Consider the following 17939-nt stretch of genomic DNA (forward strand, 5'->3'; position numbering starts at 1 on the left):
TCAACAGGTTCCAGGGACTAAAAAGCCTTTTTCTCTGCTCCTAAGGAGACAAGTTCAGAAAAAAATCAATTTCCAATCAGTGTGCATGAAAATTAACCAAGAATTATAAAGGCTACCTTTGTAAAGATTTATAAAAATTTTGAACATAAATATAATAATTCTATACCATGCAGGAGACATCTTCAATTTTAAGCAAAACTTCCCACTCAGAATATATAAGATTTCTTTCACAAAAATTAACTTTTTAATTTTTTTTCTTCAGTGCCTGATATATGCTTATGGTTCCTTATTTCTACTCTAAACATTGTTGAAACTAGATTATTTTTGACTAATTGTTGTTAGTTATTATTTAACCTCATTATAATGTGGATCTATTTTGACGCACATACTTGTAGAAATACAAATTAATCATCTGTACATCATCCTTTAAATTATCACAGCAAATAAAAACCGGTTGTCATCCTCAAGTACTGAAAGAAACCAACTTTATTTTTGTTATATATCAGTTCTGCTTCATGTTTCTAATAAACTTTCTGACCTTCCTTACATTAGCAAGTTCGCACTTTATTACAGATGACTTCCTATAGGAAAGAGGGCCACTCACAACTGACAACTGGATTTCACAATTTTACCCACTTACAACCAGGTCTGTGGAGTAGTTCAAGTCCATACACCCGTTCTAACAAATGGAAATTAAAAAATGTGAACTAAGAGGCTACAAAATGAACAAATGTATAAACACACTACAAAAAATAGTGTTATCAGTAAAATTTTCATTTTATATTAAGATACATTCAATATTTAAGAGGTTAATGTGTTGAATTACCACTTGGTTTGCAGCAGCAACACTTTCTGCCAGCAGAAAACAAATGCTCTGCCAGGAGCCAGCAAATGCATCGGCTTTTGCTTAAGTGCAATCAATGAGAAATATATCCAGCAGCAAACTATAAAAATCAAATGTATCCCTATTGTGCTTTTTCATTTACTGCTTACATGCCACACCTAACATTTGCTGGGGATGGATGAAAAGGCCGAGACAATCTGAATGTTCTAAAGGAAAAAATAAGTTTCTAATTTACCACATACCTAACTCTCAAATAATCAGTTAATAAGTCAGTATTTGGCGAGAACTAATATGACTGAAATGGGCAGAAAAATCAAGTGGAATCACTAACTTGGTCTCAGCAATGTCAATGTCATTTCTAGTTCCTATCCATTTGTGTAACATCTCTTTTAATTTTATCACCCAAACTGAGTCAAATTGCACAAATAAAGAACAAATTTCCATTCTCTTTATTTTGTAGTAGCAATGTTGTCAGCTGTTTTTTGTAGTACGTTTACTGAAAGAATAAATTAAATAAATATCCACTGCTTTCTAGTAGTGGCAGGCATCAGCACAAGGGATTAGCAGATTCATTTAAAGCCAATTCTACTCTGACGGAAAATAACTGAAATGGATTGAATCTTCACGTTGTCCTTTTCTGATAATTGATTTGGGGGCTGTTTCACATTATTGATGTAGACAAAACAAAAATTTCCTCCTTCATTGGTAAACGCACACAACCAGCAACCTCAGCTCCCATCTTCTCTCCTTCTTCAGTGTTAGCCCCACGATTTCCACTGTGAAACCCACACAAAACTGCTGCTATTTGGGAGTATCTTCAGATTTGTCCCGGACTCCCAAAATGTAACGAATCTTTTTTCTGCTGTCACTGCACTTGCTGTTTACCATGGCATAAAATGCCTTGTCCGTCACGTATGCAAACTTCAGCTGAACATATGCTGCAAAATACAAAATGAAGAAATATAAGATTGATGGACAATCTTCAATAAGATTACTTGACCATGATACTTTAGCTCTAATATTGTATACTGTGTGCAGTTATCCCAAGAACTGCACTAAGTATGAAGGAAAATATTTATTAACTAACTCCACATTCAGTACAGGAGAGACTTCAAAGAATTAGATGACATTAGAATATAATCAAAGCTTTCAGTGTAACTCACCAAGGTAAACTCAGAGTAGCTTATGGTTTTGTAAAGTACAAGCCAAAAATTCTGGAATTAAGAGGTGGTTTGCATTGGCAATTCCTGTGACAATTTCTGCTCAGAGACGTAGTGTGCCAAGATGCGTCTTGACCTCACAAGATGCACCAAGGTAATACCATTAAAAGGAATCACACACTCACACAGACATATGAACTCAAAAACTCTCACTGACTCCATATAACCATCCTGTCCTACACCATCTTCCATTCTCACAGCATCAATAGCAATCTATTTCCCCCCCCCTCCCCCCCCCATCCCACACACTGGGTTTAGGCAATTAAATGTTGGATAATGAAAAGGCCCTTCATCTGCATTTGGGCTATAGCAGTGAGGAATAGGAGGGAAGAATGGGAAGGAAGGGAGAGGTGCCCTCAAGTGCAGTGTATCACCTGGCCACAGATAACAATACTTTCCTTGGGCATTGAGACCAGCAAGATGCAAGCTGCCTCCTAAATGGGGACTTTATGAAACTCAGCACATATAACTAACAATATTTGATTGTGATTATTGCATTCCCTTTGTACTGGTGAAAGGTATATTATTGGAACATATGCTGCTGAATGACCAGAAATATTGTTTTAAACTTAGCTTACATATACATTTCTGTCTTGTCTTTCCGTGTATGAGGAGGGCCACTTCCCTTTCCCCACTGTCGGTTTTCACCTCACCCCAACAGCAAAACACAGTACAGGAGGCGATGCAGCAAATAGAGAAATTCAAAGTAATAATGGACAAAGATGTTGATGAGCATTTTGAGCAACTGTGTCTGACGTCCTGCAGCACAACACAACATCAGAGATTTGTATTGCAAGGGATCAGCAAAATAGGTCAGAAGGACAATTGTCATCTAGATACGATAACAAGAGCAATTTATTCCAGGTAAAGTTGATTTTGGAACATGTAGCTCTACAATATAGCTACTGTGTAATTACTTTTTAGTATTCAAAAACTTTAGCTGCTTAGATTCTACACTTCTGTGTACTTCCATGTTTTAAAATTTTATTTCAGATTTCCATCATTCACAGTTGCTTCAAGGTGAAGGATGTTTATGCTTAAAACAGGCAGCTATCTTTTTCAACTTTGCTCAGAAGACAACACGGCCAAATTCAGAATAGGTTTTCTTTATTACAACCCAATAGTGTTAATCAAGTTCAACCTAGGAAGAAAGATCTATTTAATACCAATCTGTAATTTTTTTCCATTTACCACTATTATGTTGAGGCAATGTCATTCCTGTGCACCCTCTATCCTTGTGCTTCTATGTAAAAATAATTTGATTATATTGCTGTAAGTAAAGAATTGGGGGTCTTATGATGCTGTAGAATCCAGGCATTTACAACTGTACTAGCTTTTGATGATACTGCTCAAGGAAAACCTTGTGTCACTCTATCTGAAGAATATATACTTGCTTTTCACTGAAATGTTATAACTCCATCAGGAGAGACTAAGTAGGTGAACCTTTAATCTCTGGAGTTTATAATAATGAAATGTGATTAAAGCCATACAAAATGCTGTCTGGGATTCACAGGGTAGATGCTGAAAGACTGTTTCCTTAACCTGGATAGTTTAGGCATAGTCTCATGATACAGGACAGAGACATGGAGAAATTTCCTAGCAGTTTATAAATCATTAACATTCTCTACTTCACAGGGCAATGGATATATAATCATAGTGTATATTTGTGATAGCATCTTTTTGATGATTCAAGGAAATCAGAAAGTAATGTGGAACTGATGTTGAACAGCAAAGTCTTGATTTTGAAGACACGTAACCTTCCCGTTTCTATTTGTTCTGTTCCAAAATAATCTGCTTCAATTAAATAAATCTCTATCGGTTAGTTCATAATCACGAATCCTACAATCCAAATCCATCCACTAAATTAAAATCAGTTACTTGTAGAGAAAACACTTTGAGTTCTGGACTGACGCCTTCATGTGCTCAACTGTCATATGATATTTTTAACTAAATACTTGGAAAATGAAATTAGTAAATCACATCCCCAAAAAATCTAAGGAAGAGAATTAAAACAGGAAACATATTCAAAAGCATTTTGTGAGCCTACAATGAGAAATGTATATATCACTTTGATATGATGAAAATAATTTATTAAAATACTAAAACACTAGTTATAAATCACTTGTGTTGGCAATTTTTTACACTTGCTGAGTAAATACAATTTTAAACGTCCTATGGCTTTGTAGTATTATATTTATGGTTACTACATTATGACATTATTTAAAGCAGGGAAGGAGTAGTGAACATTGCTGTTCAGACAGGTAAGACTCAGAAAATCCCAGGGACACAGAGGTCCTGCTCCAAAATTTTGTGGGATTTGTAGTTTTCTTATGACACTCTTTGTCATTACCTGTTATAAAGTTGGCAGCAGGAGGCCATAGGCAGGAACTGGGACAGATCACAACTTGATGGGTGGAATCACACTGTATCAGTCATAAAAGGCAATGCTGAGGTCAAGTTCAAGGTTTGGTAGAGAAAGGTAAGAGAGTCCAGCAGTGAAAAATGACTGTCAAAAAGTTTGGCTGAAGAATTATGCAGCAGAGCGATCAAAGAGGAACCAATGAAGGATGCCCATTATTTCTAACTATAAAAAGCACTTTGCCCTGTCTCTAATTTAGCATCAGATTTCCTGAGTTCAACTGTTAAATATAAATCATTCCCAAATGAACAGTCATCCTACCCACTTCTATGAAAATGGTGGTAGGCACATTTTTTTTTGGAAAATGTACTCTTAATCTTAACTCATTTACTATAGGTCTAATGGTCTACCTCATTGACAGCCTCAAAAGATAATTCCAGTACAAAGTTTGTAACTGACACCACCTTAATACTCTTAATTCTATTTTGTTAATGGACAAGTAAACAATAATCAATTTTCTAGACATATTTCTTTTCTATTTTTGAGACCAAACGTTAGTTCAAAGTAACCACAGATCAAGTATGCAACTTGCTGACTGAATAAATTGAAAGTGGTGTTTAGCTATCAGAATACCTACATTATGGCCTTGTTATGCAAATAGGCATGACAGAAATTTGAAATTAATGAGGTGTGGCATACCTTTGATTGCATCCACAACATCTGGATCAAGAGCTGGTCTGGACATGTTGAACCCACTGTTTTTGCCTTTTCCTCGAGCACAATGTGAGGCCAGATGTTGCTCAGTGTAGAAGTATTCCAGCAGAGCTCTTGTAAGTTTGCTTGGGTCACTCCTCTCAGCAGGACTTATGAAATTTAAATTAAGGCAGCTGACTGAAATCCCAGAGCCAGGCTGTACACCTTCCTTTTAATACAAACAGCAAACAATATTATAAAAGATAGTACTTAAAAACAAAATCATGCAGTTAATTACAAAAGGTCAACTAGCTGTATCTTAACAAACTCTAAGTAAATTACTTTGATGAACATGCAAACTAAACTAGTATGCCTGCAGGAGTGTGAAACAAATGAGCCAATCACACTAAATATTTCTATGCTAACATAAAGGGGCATATTTTCCAATGAATTGTTGGCAGTTACTTCCTATCAATCCAGAAACTATCACCACTGCTACCTTGAGTTCTCTAGAGTTCAGGATCCGATGTAACTACTTGGCTCTTGTGCTGTGAATGACTCCCCACAGTCAGTAATCTGGGCAAAGCTAATGTAAACTGGCACACGAGTCATCGGCTCAGACTGAACCTAGCTGAGTCCCAGGTTTGGACTATTCTGTAATCAAATACAAATCTGCAATTCACATGGGACAACAGTCAACAGATGTCTCACAGCACTTAGAAATGGGACTAAAGGTTAATTTCAATATAATGGGGATGTTAATGAAGAATATGAGTGGCTGTATTATAACATAACCACATAATGATTGACACTAAATATTTATGCTATTTTTGGAACCCCTGATTCTTTTCTAATATAGTACAGTACATATACAGTCTTTTTTAACTTGTCTTCCCAACATTCATTCAATCTCAATTGGTATATCCTGCAGTTACAATTTGGAGAACAAATCCCCAGTGATGGATTTCCAATTCTATTCACAGCCTATACCTCCCTTCTCAGTACTGCCATTGTCAGAGGGAGTTATAAAGACAAAATTGTATTACATTCTGTGCTAAACATTATAGCTTCCCTGTGAGCATGTCTTGAGGGACACGGTAATGCCTGCAAGAGATCTAAAACCATGATATAAGGAAGCACATTGCTAAAATATAGACTGAAACTCTTAGGACCAGAAGAGAAAAGATGTAAGAACAGGAGTAGGCAACTCAGCTTCTAACCTCTGCTCTGTCATTCAAAAGAATACACAGAACCCTTGATTTCTTCACTAATAGAAATATATCTCAGCCTTATGTATACACAAGGACATCCCCCACAAACCTGTTGCAAGGAATCACAACACTCTATAGAGAAATCTCTCTTTATCCCAGTCTTAAATGGGCATCTACTGATTCTGAGGGCATACCCTTTGGCAATCGGCCAACCATGAGAGAATCAGAATCAGGTTTAATATCACCAACATACATCATGAAATCTGTTGTTATGCAGCAGCAGTACATTGTAATAAGCAAAAAACTATAAATTATAGTAAATATAAAGTTAAATTAAACAAAGTGCAAAAAGAGAGAGAGAGAGAAAAAGTAGCAAGGTAGTGTTCATGGGTTCAATGTCCATTAAGAAATCTGCTGGCGGAGGGGAAGAAGGTATTTCTGAATCACTGAGTGTGTGCCTTCAGGCTCCTGTGTCACCTTCCTGATGGTAGCAATGAGAAGAGAGCATGCCCTGGGCAATAGGGATTCTTAATGACGAATGCTGCCTTTTTGAGGCATCGCTCTTTGAAGCTGTCCTGGATAGTGAGGAGACTAATGTCCATGATGGAGCTGACTCACAACTTTCTGAAACTTACTTCAATCCCCCCACCCATACCAGACGTGGATGCAGCCAGTTAGAATGCTCTCCATGGTACAGCTGTAGAAATTTGTGAGTGTCTTACCAAATCTCCTCAAACTCCTAAAGAACTATAGTCGCTGTCATGCCTTCTTTGTAACTGCATCAATTTGTTGGGCTCAGGATAGATCCTCAGAGATATTTACACACAGGAACTTGAAATTGCTCACCCTTTCCATTAATGATCCCTCGATGAGGACTGGTGTGTGTGCGCTCATCCTACCCTTTCTTCAATCCACAATCAACTCTTTGGTGTTAATGACATTGAGTGCAAGGTTGTTGCTGTGATACCACTCATCCAGCTGATCTAACTCACACCTGTACGCCTTCTTGTCTCCATCTGAAATTCTGCCAACCTTAGTTGTGTTGTCTACAAACTTATAGATAGCATTTGATTTGTTCCTAGCCACACAATCATGGGTATAGAGAGGGTAGAGCAGCGGGCTAAGCACACATCCTTGAGGTGCTCCAGTGTTGATTACCAGTGAGGTGGAGATGTTATTTCCGATCCACATTATCTGTGGTCTTTTGGTGAATAAGCCGAGAATCCAGTTGCAGAGGGAGATATAAAGGCCCAGGTTTTGCAACATTTTGATCAGAACTGTAGGAATGATTGTGTTAAATGATGAGCTGTAATCAATGAACAGTACTTGTATTGTCCAGGTGATCCAAGGTCACATGAAAAGCCAATGAGATTTCATCTGCTGTAGATATATTGTGGTGTTAAGTATCCGTCACGGGTGTACTTGTCACGTGACAGGTGTTGAAGCTATTTTGGACTTGAGGTAATGGTCTTGTGATGGTGGAGTGACGTCATTTTCCCGCCAGTAGAGGTCATGTGACAGGTTTTTTTTTACAGGGTATAAAAGGAGGACCCCTCCCTGTGAGGAGGGGCAGTTGACTTCATGCCACTGCGTGATTTAATGTTATGACGCAGTTTAGTTGAAAGATGCTTTATTTAATGCCTAAAGTTTAAAAGGTCATTGCCAGCAGTTTCTTTATAATACTGCGAGTTGAGAATTAGTGGAGAGTGAAGATTGGAGTTCAGGAGTTAAAAGATCGAGGAAAATCGATTTCGACGGTGAAACAGGTTCGACCTTGCTTGATCCTCATTCGGAAGGAATTCGTTGATTATGCTCGTGTTAATCCCTGTGAATAGCAGAAAGGATTGAGTACAGTTTTGTAAAGGAAAGGTCAGTGCCTTTAAGCCATTTCATTCTTCATCTTCCTAAATTCTTCATGGGAAAAGTTCGATTTGGAATCGCAACAACACGACGTGAAAGAGAATTTAAGTCGTCTTAAAAAGTCTCTCCCTTAAATGGACTGTAAGCATTTTGAACTTTTGCAATACTACTTTGAAGAACTGTTTTTGCAACATTGCTTTAAGAACTGTTTAGGCTGCCGCACAGCAGCTGATTTCCGGTTACGTTAGTGATTTGTTTACTTTTGGGGGGGTTTGTTTTCAGTGTTTAATAAACGTGTTATTTGTTATAAAAACCCCTGCCTCACTCATATATTTATTGTTGCTTGAACAGTGGCGACATGCAAATTGCAGTGGGTCCAGGTCCTCGCTTGGGCAGGAGTTGATTCTAACCGTAACCAACCTTTGAAAGCATTTCAAACCAAAGATGTGAATGCTACTGGATGATAATTGTTAAGGCAGCTCATCCTGCTTTTCTTGGGCACTGGTATGATTGTTGCCCTTCTGAAGCTGGTGGGAACTTCTGACTGCAGCAATGAGGGATTGAAAATGCCTTTGAATACACCTGCCAGCTAATTGGCACAGGTTTTCAAAGCCCCACCAGGTACACAATCGGGGTCTGCTGCCTTGCGAAGGTTCACACTCTTGAAAGATATTCTGACGTCTACCTCCAAGACAAAGATCAAAGGGTCACCAGATGCTGCAGGAATCTTCATAGCTGTAGTTTCTATCTCTCTTTCAAAGCATGCATAAAAAACTTTGATCTCATCTGGGAATGAAGCATCACTGCCATTCATGATGTTAGGTTTTGCTTTGTGGGAAGTAATAGTTTGTAAATTCTGCCAGAGTTGACTTGCATCTGATTCCACCTCTAACCTCAATTGCAATTGTTCCTTTGCTCTTGAGATAGCCCTCCATAAGTTGTACCTGGCCTTCGTATATAGTCCTTGAATGCCACAGATCTAGCCCTCAGGAGGCAATGAATCTCCTGATTCAACTACAGCTTTTGATTCGGGTAAGTACAGTATATTCTCAGAAGCACAAACACATCCACATAAGTTTTAATGAAGTCAGTGACAACTGTGGCGTATTCATTCAGATTAAAAGATGGATCCCTGAATACTGAGCAGTCCACTGACTCAAAGCAGTCCTGTAAGCACTCCATAAGCTGAGAAAACACACTCTCAGATTTTACCGCTCATACTTCTCAATTCCAATAAGTAAAATCCGAAGCCATTTGACCTCTCCTTTTAGGCCGATGCCTTCAGTATTCAGGATCATCCCAGTGAATCTTCCCTGAATCAACTTCAATGAAATAATATTGTTCCTTAAATATGAGGACCAAAATTGTTCAGAGTATTCCAGATGTGATCTCACTAGTTAGTCCTTTGGACAGTTGTTGTAAAACTTCTCTGTGTTTATATTCCAACCTCTTTGTAATACGAGCTAACATTATCCATTAGCATTCTCTATTACCTTCTATACACTGTGTGCTGGCTTTCTGTGCTTACTAGTTATCTTAATCTAGTACATCAAAATCTGTATGCACACTCGTACCAGAGTGCCTATTTGCCAATTTAGGGCATATCCAAAATTTTTGGATGTTTTTCCATTACACAGCATATTTAATTCTACTTCTCTATGTCCTACTGAATGTGGTCAGCTCTTCTCTCACCTGCAGAATCACTTCAGATATGTGACAATGACCCCTTGCTGTTTTCAGATCTGTTTCCATGTGAGATGAGCAAACCATTAGTTCAAGGTTGGTGTAGGTAATGCCAACAGTCTCCATAAGCTGATTAGAGAGGCTGGCTCTGTTATAGGAGTCAAAATGGACACACTGGAGGCTGTGGTAAAATAAATAATCATAGTTTTTTCCAGTTATATCAAGAGTAAAAGGGAAGTGACAGTTAATATTGGACCACTAGAAAATGATGCTGGTGAGGAAGTAATGGGGGACAAAGAAATGGCAGATGAATTTAGTAAGTACTTTGCATTAGTGTCACTGTGGAAAACACTAGAAGTGTGCCAGAGGTCCATGACCATCAGGGAGCAGGAGTGACTGCCACAGGTATTACAACAGAAAAAGTGTGAGGCAAACTGAAAGGTCTTAAGGTGGATAAGTCACCTGGACCAGATGAACTACATCCCAGTGTTCTGAAAGAGGTTGCTGAAGAGATAGCAGATACATTGGTTATGATCTTTCAAGAATCACTTCATTCTGGCATGGTTCCTGTGGACTGGAGAATTGCAAATGTCACTCCACTCTTTAAGAAGGCTAAAGAAAGGAAATTATAGACCAGTTAGCCTCGCCTCAGTGATTGAGGAAGTGTTGGAGTTCATTATTAAGGCTGAGGGTTCAGGGGACTTGAAGATTAATGATAAAATAAATCAAAGTCAGCATGGTTTCTGTAAAGGGAAATCTTGCCTGACAAATCTTTTAGAGTTCTTTGAGGAAATAACAAGTATGGTGGACAGAGGAGAGGCAGTGGGTGTCACTTGGATTTTCAGAAGGCATTTGATAAGGTGCCACACATAAGGTAGATAAGATGGAGGCTGCTTAACAAGATAAAATCCTATGGCATTGCAGGAATGATACTGCCATGGACAGAACAGACATTTGGCCACGAGTAGGAATAAAAGGGGGCCTTTTCTGGATGGCTGCCAGTGACCAGTGGCATACCTCAGGGGCCACTACTTTTCACATTGTTAATGATTTTGATAATGGAATTGATGGCTTTGTGGCAAAGTTTGCGGATGATACAAAGACAGGTGGAGGGCCAGGCAGTGCTGAAGAAGCAACACAATTGAAGAAGAACGTAGACAAATTGGAAGAATGGGCAAAAAAGTGGCAGATGGAATAGTGTCGTGAAATGTATAATAATGCATTTTGGTAAAAGGAACAAAAGTACAAAAGTGTTCAAATGGGGAGAAAATTCAAACATCATAGGTGCAAAGGGACTTAGGAGTCCTCGTGCAAGGCTCCCAGAAGATTAATTTACAGGTTGAATCTGTGGTAAAGAAGGCAAATGCCATGTTGGCATTCACTTCAAGAGGAATAGAATATAAAAACAAGGAAATGTTGAGACTTTATAAGACACTAGTCAGGCTGCACTTGGAATACTGTCAACAGTTTTGTACCCCATATCTCAGAGATATTGTCATTGCAGAGAGCTCAGAGGAGGTTCATGAGGATGATTCTGCAAATAAAGGGTTAACATGAGGAGAGCTTGGCAGCTTTGGAACTTAGAATGCAGGAGGATCTCACTGAAACCTACTGAATATTGAAAAGACTAGATAAGGTGGATGTGGAGAGGATGTTTCCTATGGTGGGGGCATCCAGAACTAGAGAGCACAACCTCAAAATTAAGGGGCGACCCTTCAAAATAGAGGTAAGGATTTTTTTTTTAGACAGAAAGTAGTGAATCTGTGGAATTCTTTGCCACAGACAGCTGTGAAGGCCAAAACCATGGGTATGTTTAAAGTGAAAGTCGATAGTTTCCTGATTGGTCAGGGTACCAAAGATTATGGAAAGTATGGGGTTGAGTGGGATCCAGGATCAGCCATAATGGAATGGTGGAGCAGACTTGATGGGCTGAATGGCCTAATTCTGCTCCTATGTCTTATGGTCTTATGATCTAAAGGACCCTATGAAAAATCCTGGTAATTCTGGACAATGTTTCTCACCTTCTGTATGCCATCTTGGCTGAACAGAGAAGCACTTTCAGTAATAGACTGAGACAACTGTGCTGCTCCAAAGGGTGCTATATTGGTATTCTTACCCTTGGCCATTAGGCTCTACAATGAGTCAACCTATAGTCAGGGAACTGATGACCCCCTCCTCTTAGACTGTTTGAGGTAACTTATTTTTTATTCTTTTTTACTTCTCTTCTAATAGTTGTACATCTGTGCACTTGTAATTCTACTGTGACTCAGTACTTTCCTTTGGAATCAATGAAGTATCTAACTGTGTTGCCTTTATGGCATTTGTTTAGTTTATAATATTTTCGCTTCAGTAATTCGTTTGTTAAAATTTTTTAGTTACAGTTAGGATTGTTTAAAGTAAATTCGTTGTCTGTGATATATCGCAGCATGTGATGACGTCACACCCGGTTTCGCCGTGTCTTGTGGGAAAATACCGGTTTGGAGAAACGGGAAGGAGGGGGCTCACATGTGCAGGATCAGCGCAAGAAAAGTTTTCTTTCTACGCACTAGAAAGATCAGTGAAGCAACGCCGTAAGTTCATGAGATAATCGACGTGTTGAATTAAAAATGTTAACGCTGATTCTGTTAAAAGTAATGACGGTTGATAAGGTTTACGTTTTCGTTAGTTAAGGAGTTGCGGATAGTTTATGTTGAAGTGTATTTAAAGCAGTCAATGGCGTAGGTAGATTCTGACTGTATGCTGCACTTTAATGTAATGTAGTTGTTGTAGTTTTACTTTTGCAAGTATTTACGATGTAAATGTGATATCAAGAAGGAAACAAATACTGTATACATTTTGTATTATCAACGGTTTTCACCATACGTTAATGTGGAAGAGTGAACAGTAAACGGTTAATCTTACTGCGATCCTGTTTTCATTGACTACGGTTTACCTCGGTGTTTAGTTCAGAGTTCTCTTACACCTGATCGAGAACACTACAGTGAAAAGGCGGCATTATCAGTGTTTCAAGTGCTGCAATGACAACTCGATCCAGCATCAAGTCGTCGCCATCCAGCGACAGGGGCAGTAGAGCATCATCAAGTAAGGCTGCCCATGCAAAAGCTAAGGCAGAGGCTGCCAAGGTGCGAGCGTTCTACGCCGAACAAGAAGCAAAATTGAAAATGGAAGCGGCTGCCAGAGAAGCCGAAAACCGGAAGGAAGCGGCTGCCAGAGAAGCCAAAAACCAGTTGGAAAGGGTAAGGATAGCATCAGAGTTAGAAGTGCTGACGCTACACCGAGAAGCAGAAGCTGCCAGGGTGGAAGCAGAGTTAATAGAAAATGCTGAAGAAATGTATGATCTGGTTGACGTAAAATCTACTTCAGAAAAGATCAGATTGGAATGCACAAGCGACTATGTCTGATCTCAAATGGACTTGAAGATTTGCTCTTCCTCTCCATACTTATACGCTAACGCCCCATTTCATGAGGAGCCTCAGAGAGGCCCAATTGCATCACATCCATCCGAGGAAGACAATTTACCCTTGCAACTCCGCGATGAATTCAAGAATGAAACGGCTGATGACAAATACTTCTCGACACCAAACTTACCAGATTTGGCGAGAAGAGAGGCAAAGGCTGAATTCAGAACAGCAAATTCCATAACAGAAGTACACCTTCAGTCATATACCTGCCGACATATTCCCCCAGGCCGCATGGCACTTGCAGTTGAACCCATGGCACAGTATTTAGCACGACGAGATCTCGTCACTTCAGGACTATACCAGTTTGACGATAAACCTGAAAATTACCGTGCATGGTAATTCACCAACGCTATCCACGGAGTCCAGCTCAGAGCAACCCAACAGTTGGATCTTATGGCGAAATGGCTGGGAAAAGAATCATGCGAACAAGTGAGACGCATACGTTCAGTGTACATCAACAACCCCGAGCTAGCCTTACGCAAATCATGGGAGAGACTTCGGGAGGGCTATGCAGCCCCCAAAATTATTGAAGCGGCACTATACCGACGTCTGGAAAATTTTCCTAAGGTGTCAGCCAAGGACCACACTAAGTTAAGAGAGCTCAGAGATTTACTCATGGAGATTCAAGGCGCCAAAGAAGATGGCTACTCAACTGTTCTATTGTACCTAGATACTCCATACGGGATTAGACAAATCGTGGACAAACTTCCATTTGGGCTGCAGGAAAGGTGGGTATCCGTTGGCGCAGAGCACAAGGAAGAGAACAACAGTCGATTTCCTCCCTTCGAGTATTTCACTTGGTTTGTGTGCAAGGAGGCGAAGAAGCGAAACGACCCTAGCCTCATGGGTCCAGGAAGCAGTACAATTTAGACCAAGCCAGATAAATCCACTTCGAATAATTTCAACATTAATAAACCTGTCTCAGTGCTTAAGACTGAAGCCTTTACAACTAACAACGACCCTAGAAAGAATTGTCCATTGCATAACAAACCCCACCCCCTCAAAAAATGCAGAACGTTTAGGGAAAAACCCCTTGAAGAGAGGATGGCCCTTCTCACGGAGAAAAAAATATGTTTTAAATGCTGTCCCTCTACCTCTCACCTTGCTAGAGAGTGTTCGATCGCCGTGAAGTGCCCGGAATGTAATAGCACTAATCACGATGGGACCATGCATCCCGGCCCGTTACCACAAACCGACAACGCTCCTTCACCCCCACAACAGGACGGCGGGGAGGGAGAGGCTCACTCCAGGACAACTGTTGTCAGCTTGAGCTGCACAGAAGTTTGCGGTCCAGCTCAGTCAAGCCGTTCTTGTTCAAAGATCTGCCTCACTAAGGTGTACCCTAAGGGAGCCAAAGACAAGGCCATCAAAGCCTATGTAATTCTGGATGATCAGAGCAATTGCTCACTAGTCAGTCCAGAGTTCTTTGACTTGTTCAACATTGAGAGTAATCAGTTCCCATACTACCTTAGAACTTGCTCAGGCAGCGTGGAAACTTATGGAAGGAAGGCAGAAAGCTTCCAGCTCGAGTCCCTGGATGGTAAAGTTGTCATCTGTCTCCCTCCACTCTTAGAGTGCAATGAAATTTTGAAGAACCGCACTGAGATCCCGATACCAAGTGCAGTGCTACACCAGCCACATCTCCACCACATCGCCAAACACATCCCAGAACTGGATCCAAAAGCAGAAATACTCCTGCTAGTAGGAAGAGATGTTCTCCGGGTGCACAAGGTTAGGCAACAGGTCAATGGACCACACGACGCCCCCTTTGCGCAACGCCTGGATCTGGGCTGGATGGTGATAGGAGAGGGGTGCCTTGGCAATGTACACAAACCGACGGTTAGCACACTCAAGACCAATGTGCTAGGGAGTGGCCGCCATTCAATTTTATCAACCCTGCACAAGTTTCATGTGTATCAAGGAAGCACGACAAGGCTTTAACAAATGTAAAGTATCCGACAAGACGCTGGGTCGGTCAGTCTTCGTTCAAACTGAGCATGATAATAAACTTGCTCCATCAGCTCAAGACACCATTTTCTTAAAAATAATGGGCACCAAGGACTTCAGAGATGAAGCAAATAATTGGGTCACCCCACTACCTTTCAGAGAACCACGCCAGTGCTTGCCAAACAACAAAGAGCAGGCAGTCAAGCGGTTCACGTTCTGAAAAAACCCGAGATGCAGCAACGCACCCGATTGACCCGCAATGTACTGTGCACACTAATGGCAGAGGTCACAGCCATTATAAATGCACGACCACTCCTACCTGTGTCTTCTGACCCAGAAAACCCCTTCATACTCTCGCCATCAATGCTCCTTACGCAGAAGGCAGGAGACCTCCTCCACCAGGGGACTTCTCTGATAAGGATTTGTACACAAAGCAATGGAGACAGGTCCAGGCTCTGGCAAATCGGATCTGGTCTCGTTGGAGACAGGAATATCTACCTTCGTTGCAACACAGGCAAAAGTGGACAGAACCCTGCAGGAATCTTCAAGTTGGAGATTTAGTCCTGCTCAGGGACAAGCAAATCGCCCACAACAACTGGCCAATGGCCAGAATCACTGCCACATTCCCTAGTAGGGATGGACATGTCAGGAAGGTTGAGTTGAAAACTACCGACCAAGGTGATGTGAAAATTTACCAAAGGCCAGTTACAGAAGTCATTCTACTTCTACCTAATGACTGACTTAGAGACTGAAGTTTTGTATTATGTTCATTGTGACCTTACGAAGGTCAGGCGGGGAGTGTGTTGCCTTTATGGCATTTGTTTAGTTTATAATATTTTCTCTTTAGTAATTCGTTTGTTAAAATTTTTTAGTTAAAGTTAGGATTGTTTAAAGTAAATTTGTTGTCTGTGATATATCGCGGCATGCGATGACGTCACACCCGGTTTTGCCGCGTCTTGTGGGAAAATACCGGTTTGGAGAAACGGGAAGGAGGGGGCTCACATGTGCAGGATCAGCGCAAGGAAAGTTTTCTTTCTACGCACTAGAAACATCAGTGAAGCAATGCCGTAAGTTCATGAGATAATTGATGTGTTGAATTAAAAATGTTAACGCTGACTCTGTTAAAAGTAATGATGGTTGATAAGGTTTATGTTTTCGTTAGTTAAAGAGTTGCGGGTAGTTTATGTTGAAGTGTATTTAAAGCAGTCAATGGCGTAGGTAGATTCTGACTGTATGCTGCACTTTAATGTAATGTAGTTGTTGTAGTTTTACTTTTGTAAGTATTTATGATGTAAATGTGATATCAAGAAGGAAACAAATACTGTATACATTTTGTATTGTTTTATCAACAGTTTTCACCATACGTTAATGTGGAAGAGTGAACAGTAAACGGTTAATCTTACTGCGATCCTGTTTTCATTTACTACAGTTTACCTCGGTGTTTAGTTCAGAGTTCTCTTACACCTGAGCGAGAACACTACACTAACTATCTAATTAACAACACCCAATGTGCCAAATGTAAGGCAATTGACACAGCCAGGAGCAATCATAACTTTATTTATTACTACAATCATGGAATAATTAAAAGGAATATATAAAATCTCCATCATTGATACTTCTATTGGCAATGACTTCTATCACAGGATCATAGAGAGGTACAACCCAACAAAACCCACATCGACCATTAACCACCCATTTACGCAAATCCTATAATAATCCCATTTTTATGTTCCCACATTCCATTCAACTCTTCATAGGTCTTAAATCTTGAAATCTAAAAATGTTAAATCTCTTGCTGCCTATTCTGAAAGTTTTGTTTTAATGATAATGTCATGGACACATGGCAGTGCAGCTATTAGAGTGAAGGAGGAGATGAGATTAAAAATTATAAGACAGAAATTTCAACTCATACAATCCACAAAAATGTTAGGAATTAAATATGGCTGATTGATCAAGCAATACTCACTCCCTTGAGGAACAAATCAGTTGCTAGGACCCTTGAGTTAATGACATAAAAACATCTCAATTCTAGACTTTCTACCTTGTCAGATAATTACAAACCTCATTTCCAGAAAAGTTGGGATATTTTCCAAAATGCAATAAAAACAAAAATCTGTGATATGTTAATTCACGTGAACCTTTATTCAACTGACAAAAGAACAAAGAAAAGATTTTCATTAGTTTTACTGACCAACTTGTTTGTATGTAAGTATACACAAACTTAGAATTTGATGGCTGCAACACACTCAACAAAAGTTGGGACAGAGGCATGTTTACCATTGTGTTACATCACTTTTCCTTATAATAACACTTTTTAATCGTTTTGGAACTGAGGATACTAATTGTAGTAGATTTGCAATTGGAAATTTTGTCCATTCTTGCTTGATATAAGACTTCAGCTGTTCAACAGTCAGTGGTCTCTGTTGTCTGATTCTCCTCTTCATGATGCACCATACATTTTCAATAGGAGATAGATCTGGACTGGCAGCAGGCCAGTCAAGCACACGCACTCTGTCTACAAAGCCACACTGCTGTAGCCCGTGCAGAATGTGGTCTGGCATTGTCCTGCTGAAATAAGCATGGACGTCCCGGGAAGAGACGTTGCCTTGATGGCAACATATGTCTCTCTAAAATACGCCTCAAAGTCAATGGTACCATCAC

At 39.9% G+C, this 17939-nt stretch overlaps 1 protein-coding gene across 1 annotated transcript in view; it reads right to left on the reverse strand.

The window, feature by feature from the left end:
* Positions 1–1640: 1640 nt before the first annotated feature.
* LOC132397121 (uncharacterized) overlaps positions 1641–17939 on the reverse strand; it is a 98974-nt gene continuing 82675 nt past the window's right edge. Inside the window, exons 9-10 of the mRNA XM_059975446.1 lie at positions 5123–5345; positions 1641–1782 (exon numbers count right to left, since the gene is read on the reverse strand). Coding sequence (XP_059831429.1) covers positions 1646–1782; positions 5123–5345 — 360 coding nt within the window. The 3' untranslated portion in view covers positions 1641–1645. The remainder of the gene's footprint in view (positions 1783–5122; positions 5346–17939) is intronic.

This window comes from Hypanus sabinus, chromosome 7 (genome assembly GCF_030144855.1).
Source record: "Hypanus sabinus isolate sHypSab1 chromosome 7, sHypSab1.hap1, whole genome shotgun sequence".
Taxonomy (NCBI): Eukaryota; Metazoa; Chordata; class Chondrichthyes; order Myliobatiformes; family Dasyatidae; genus Hypanus; species Hypanus sabinus.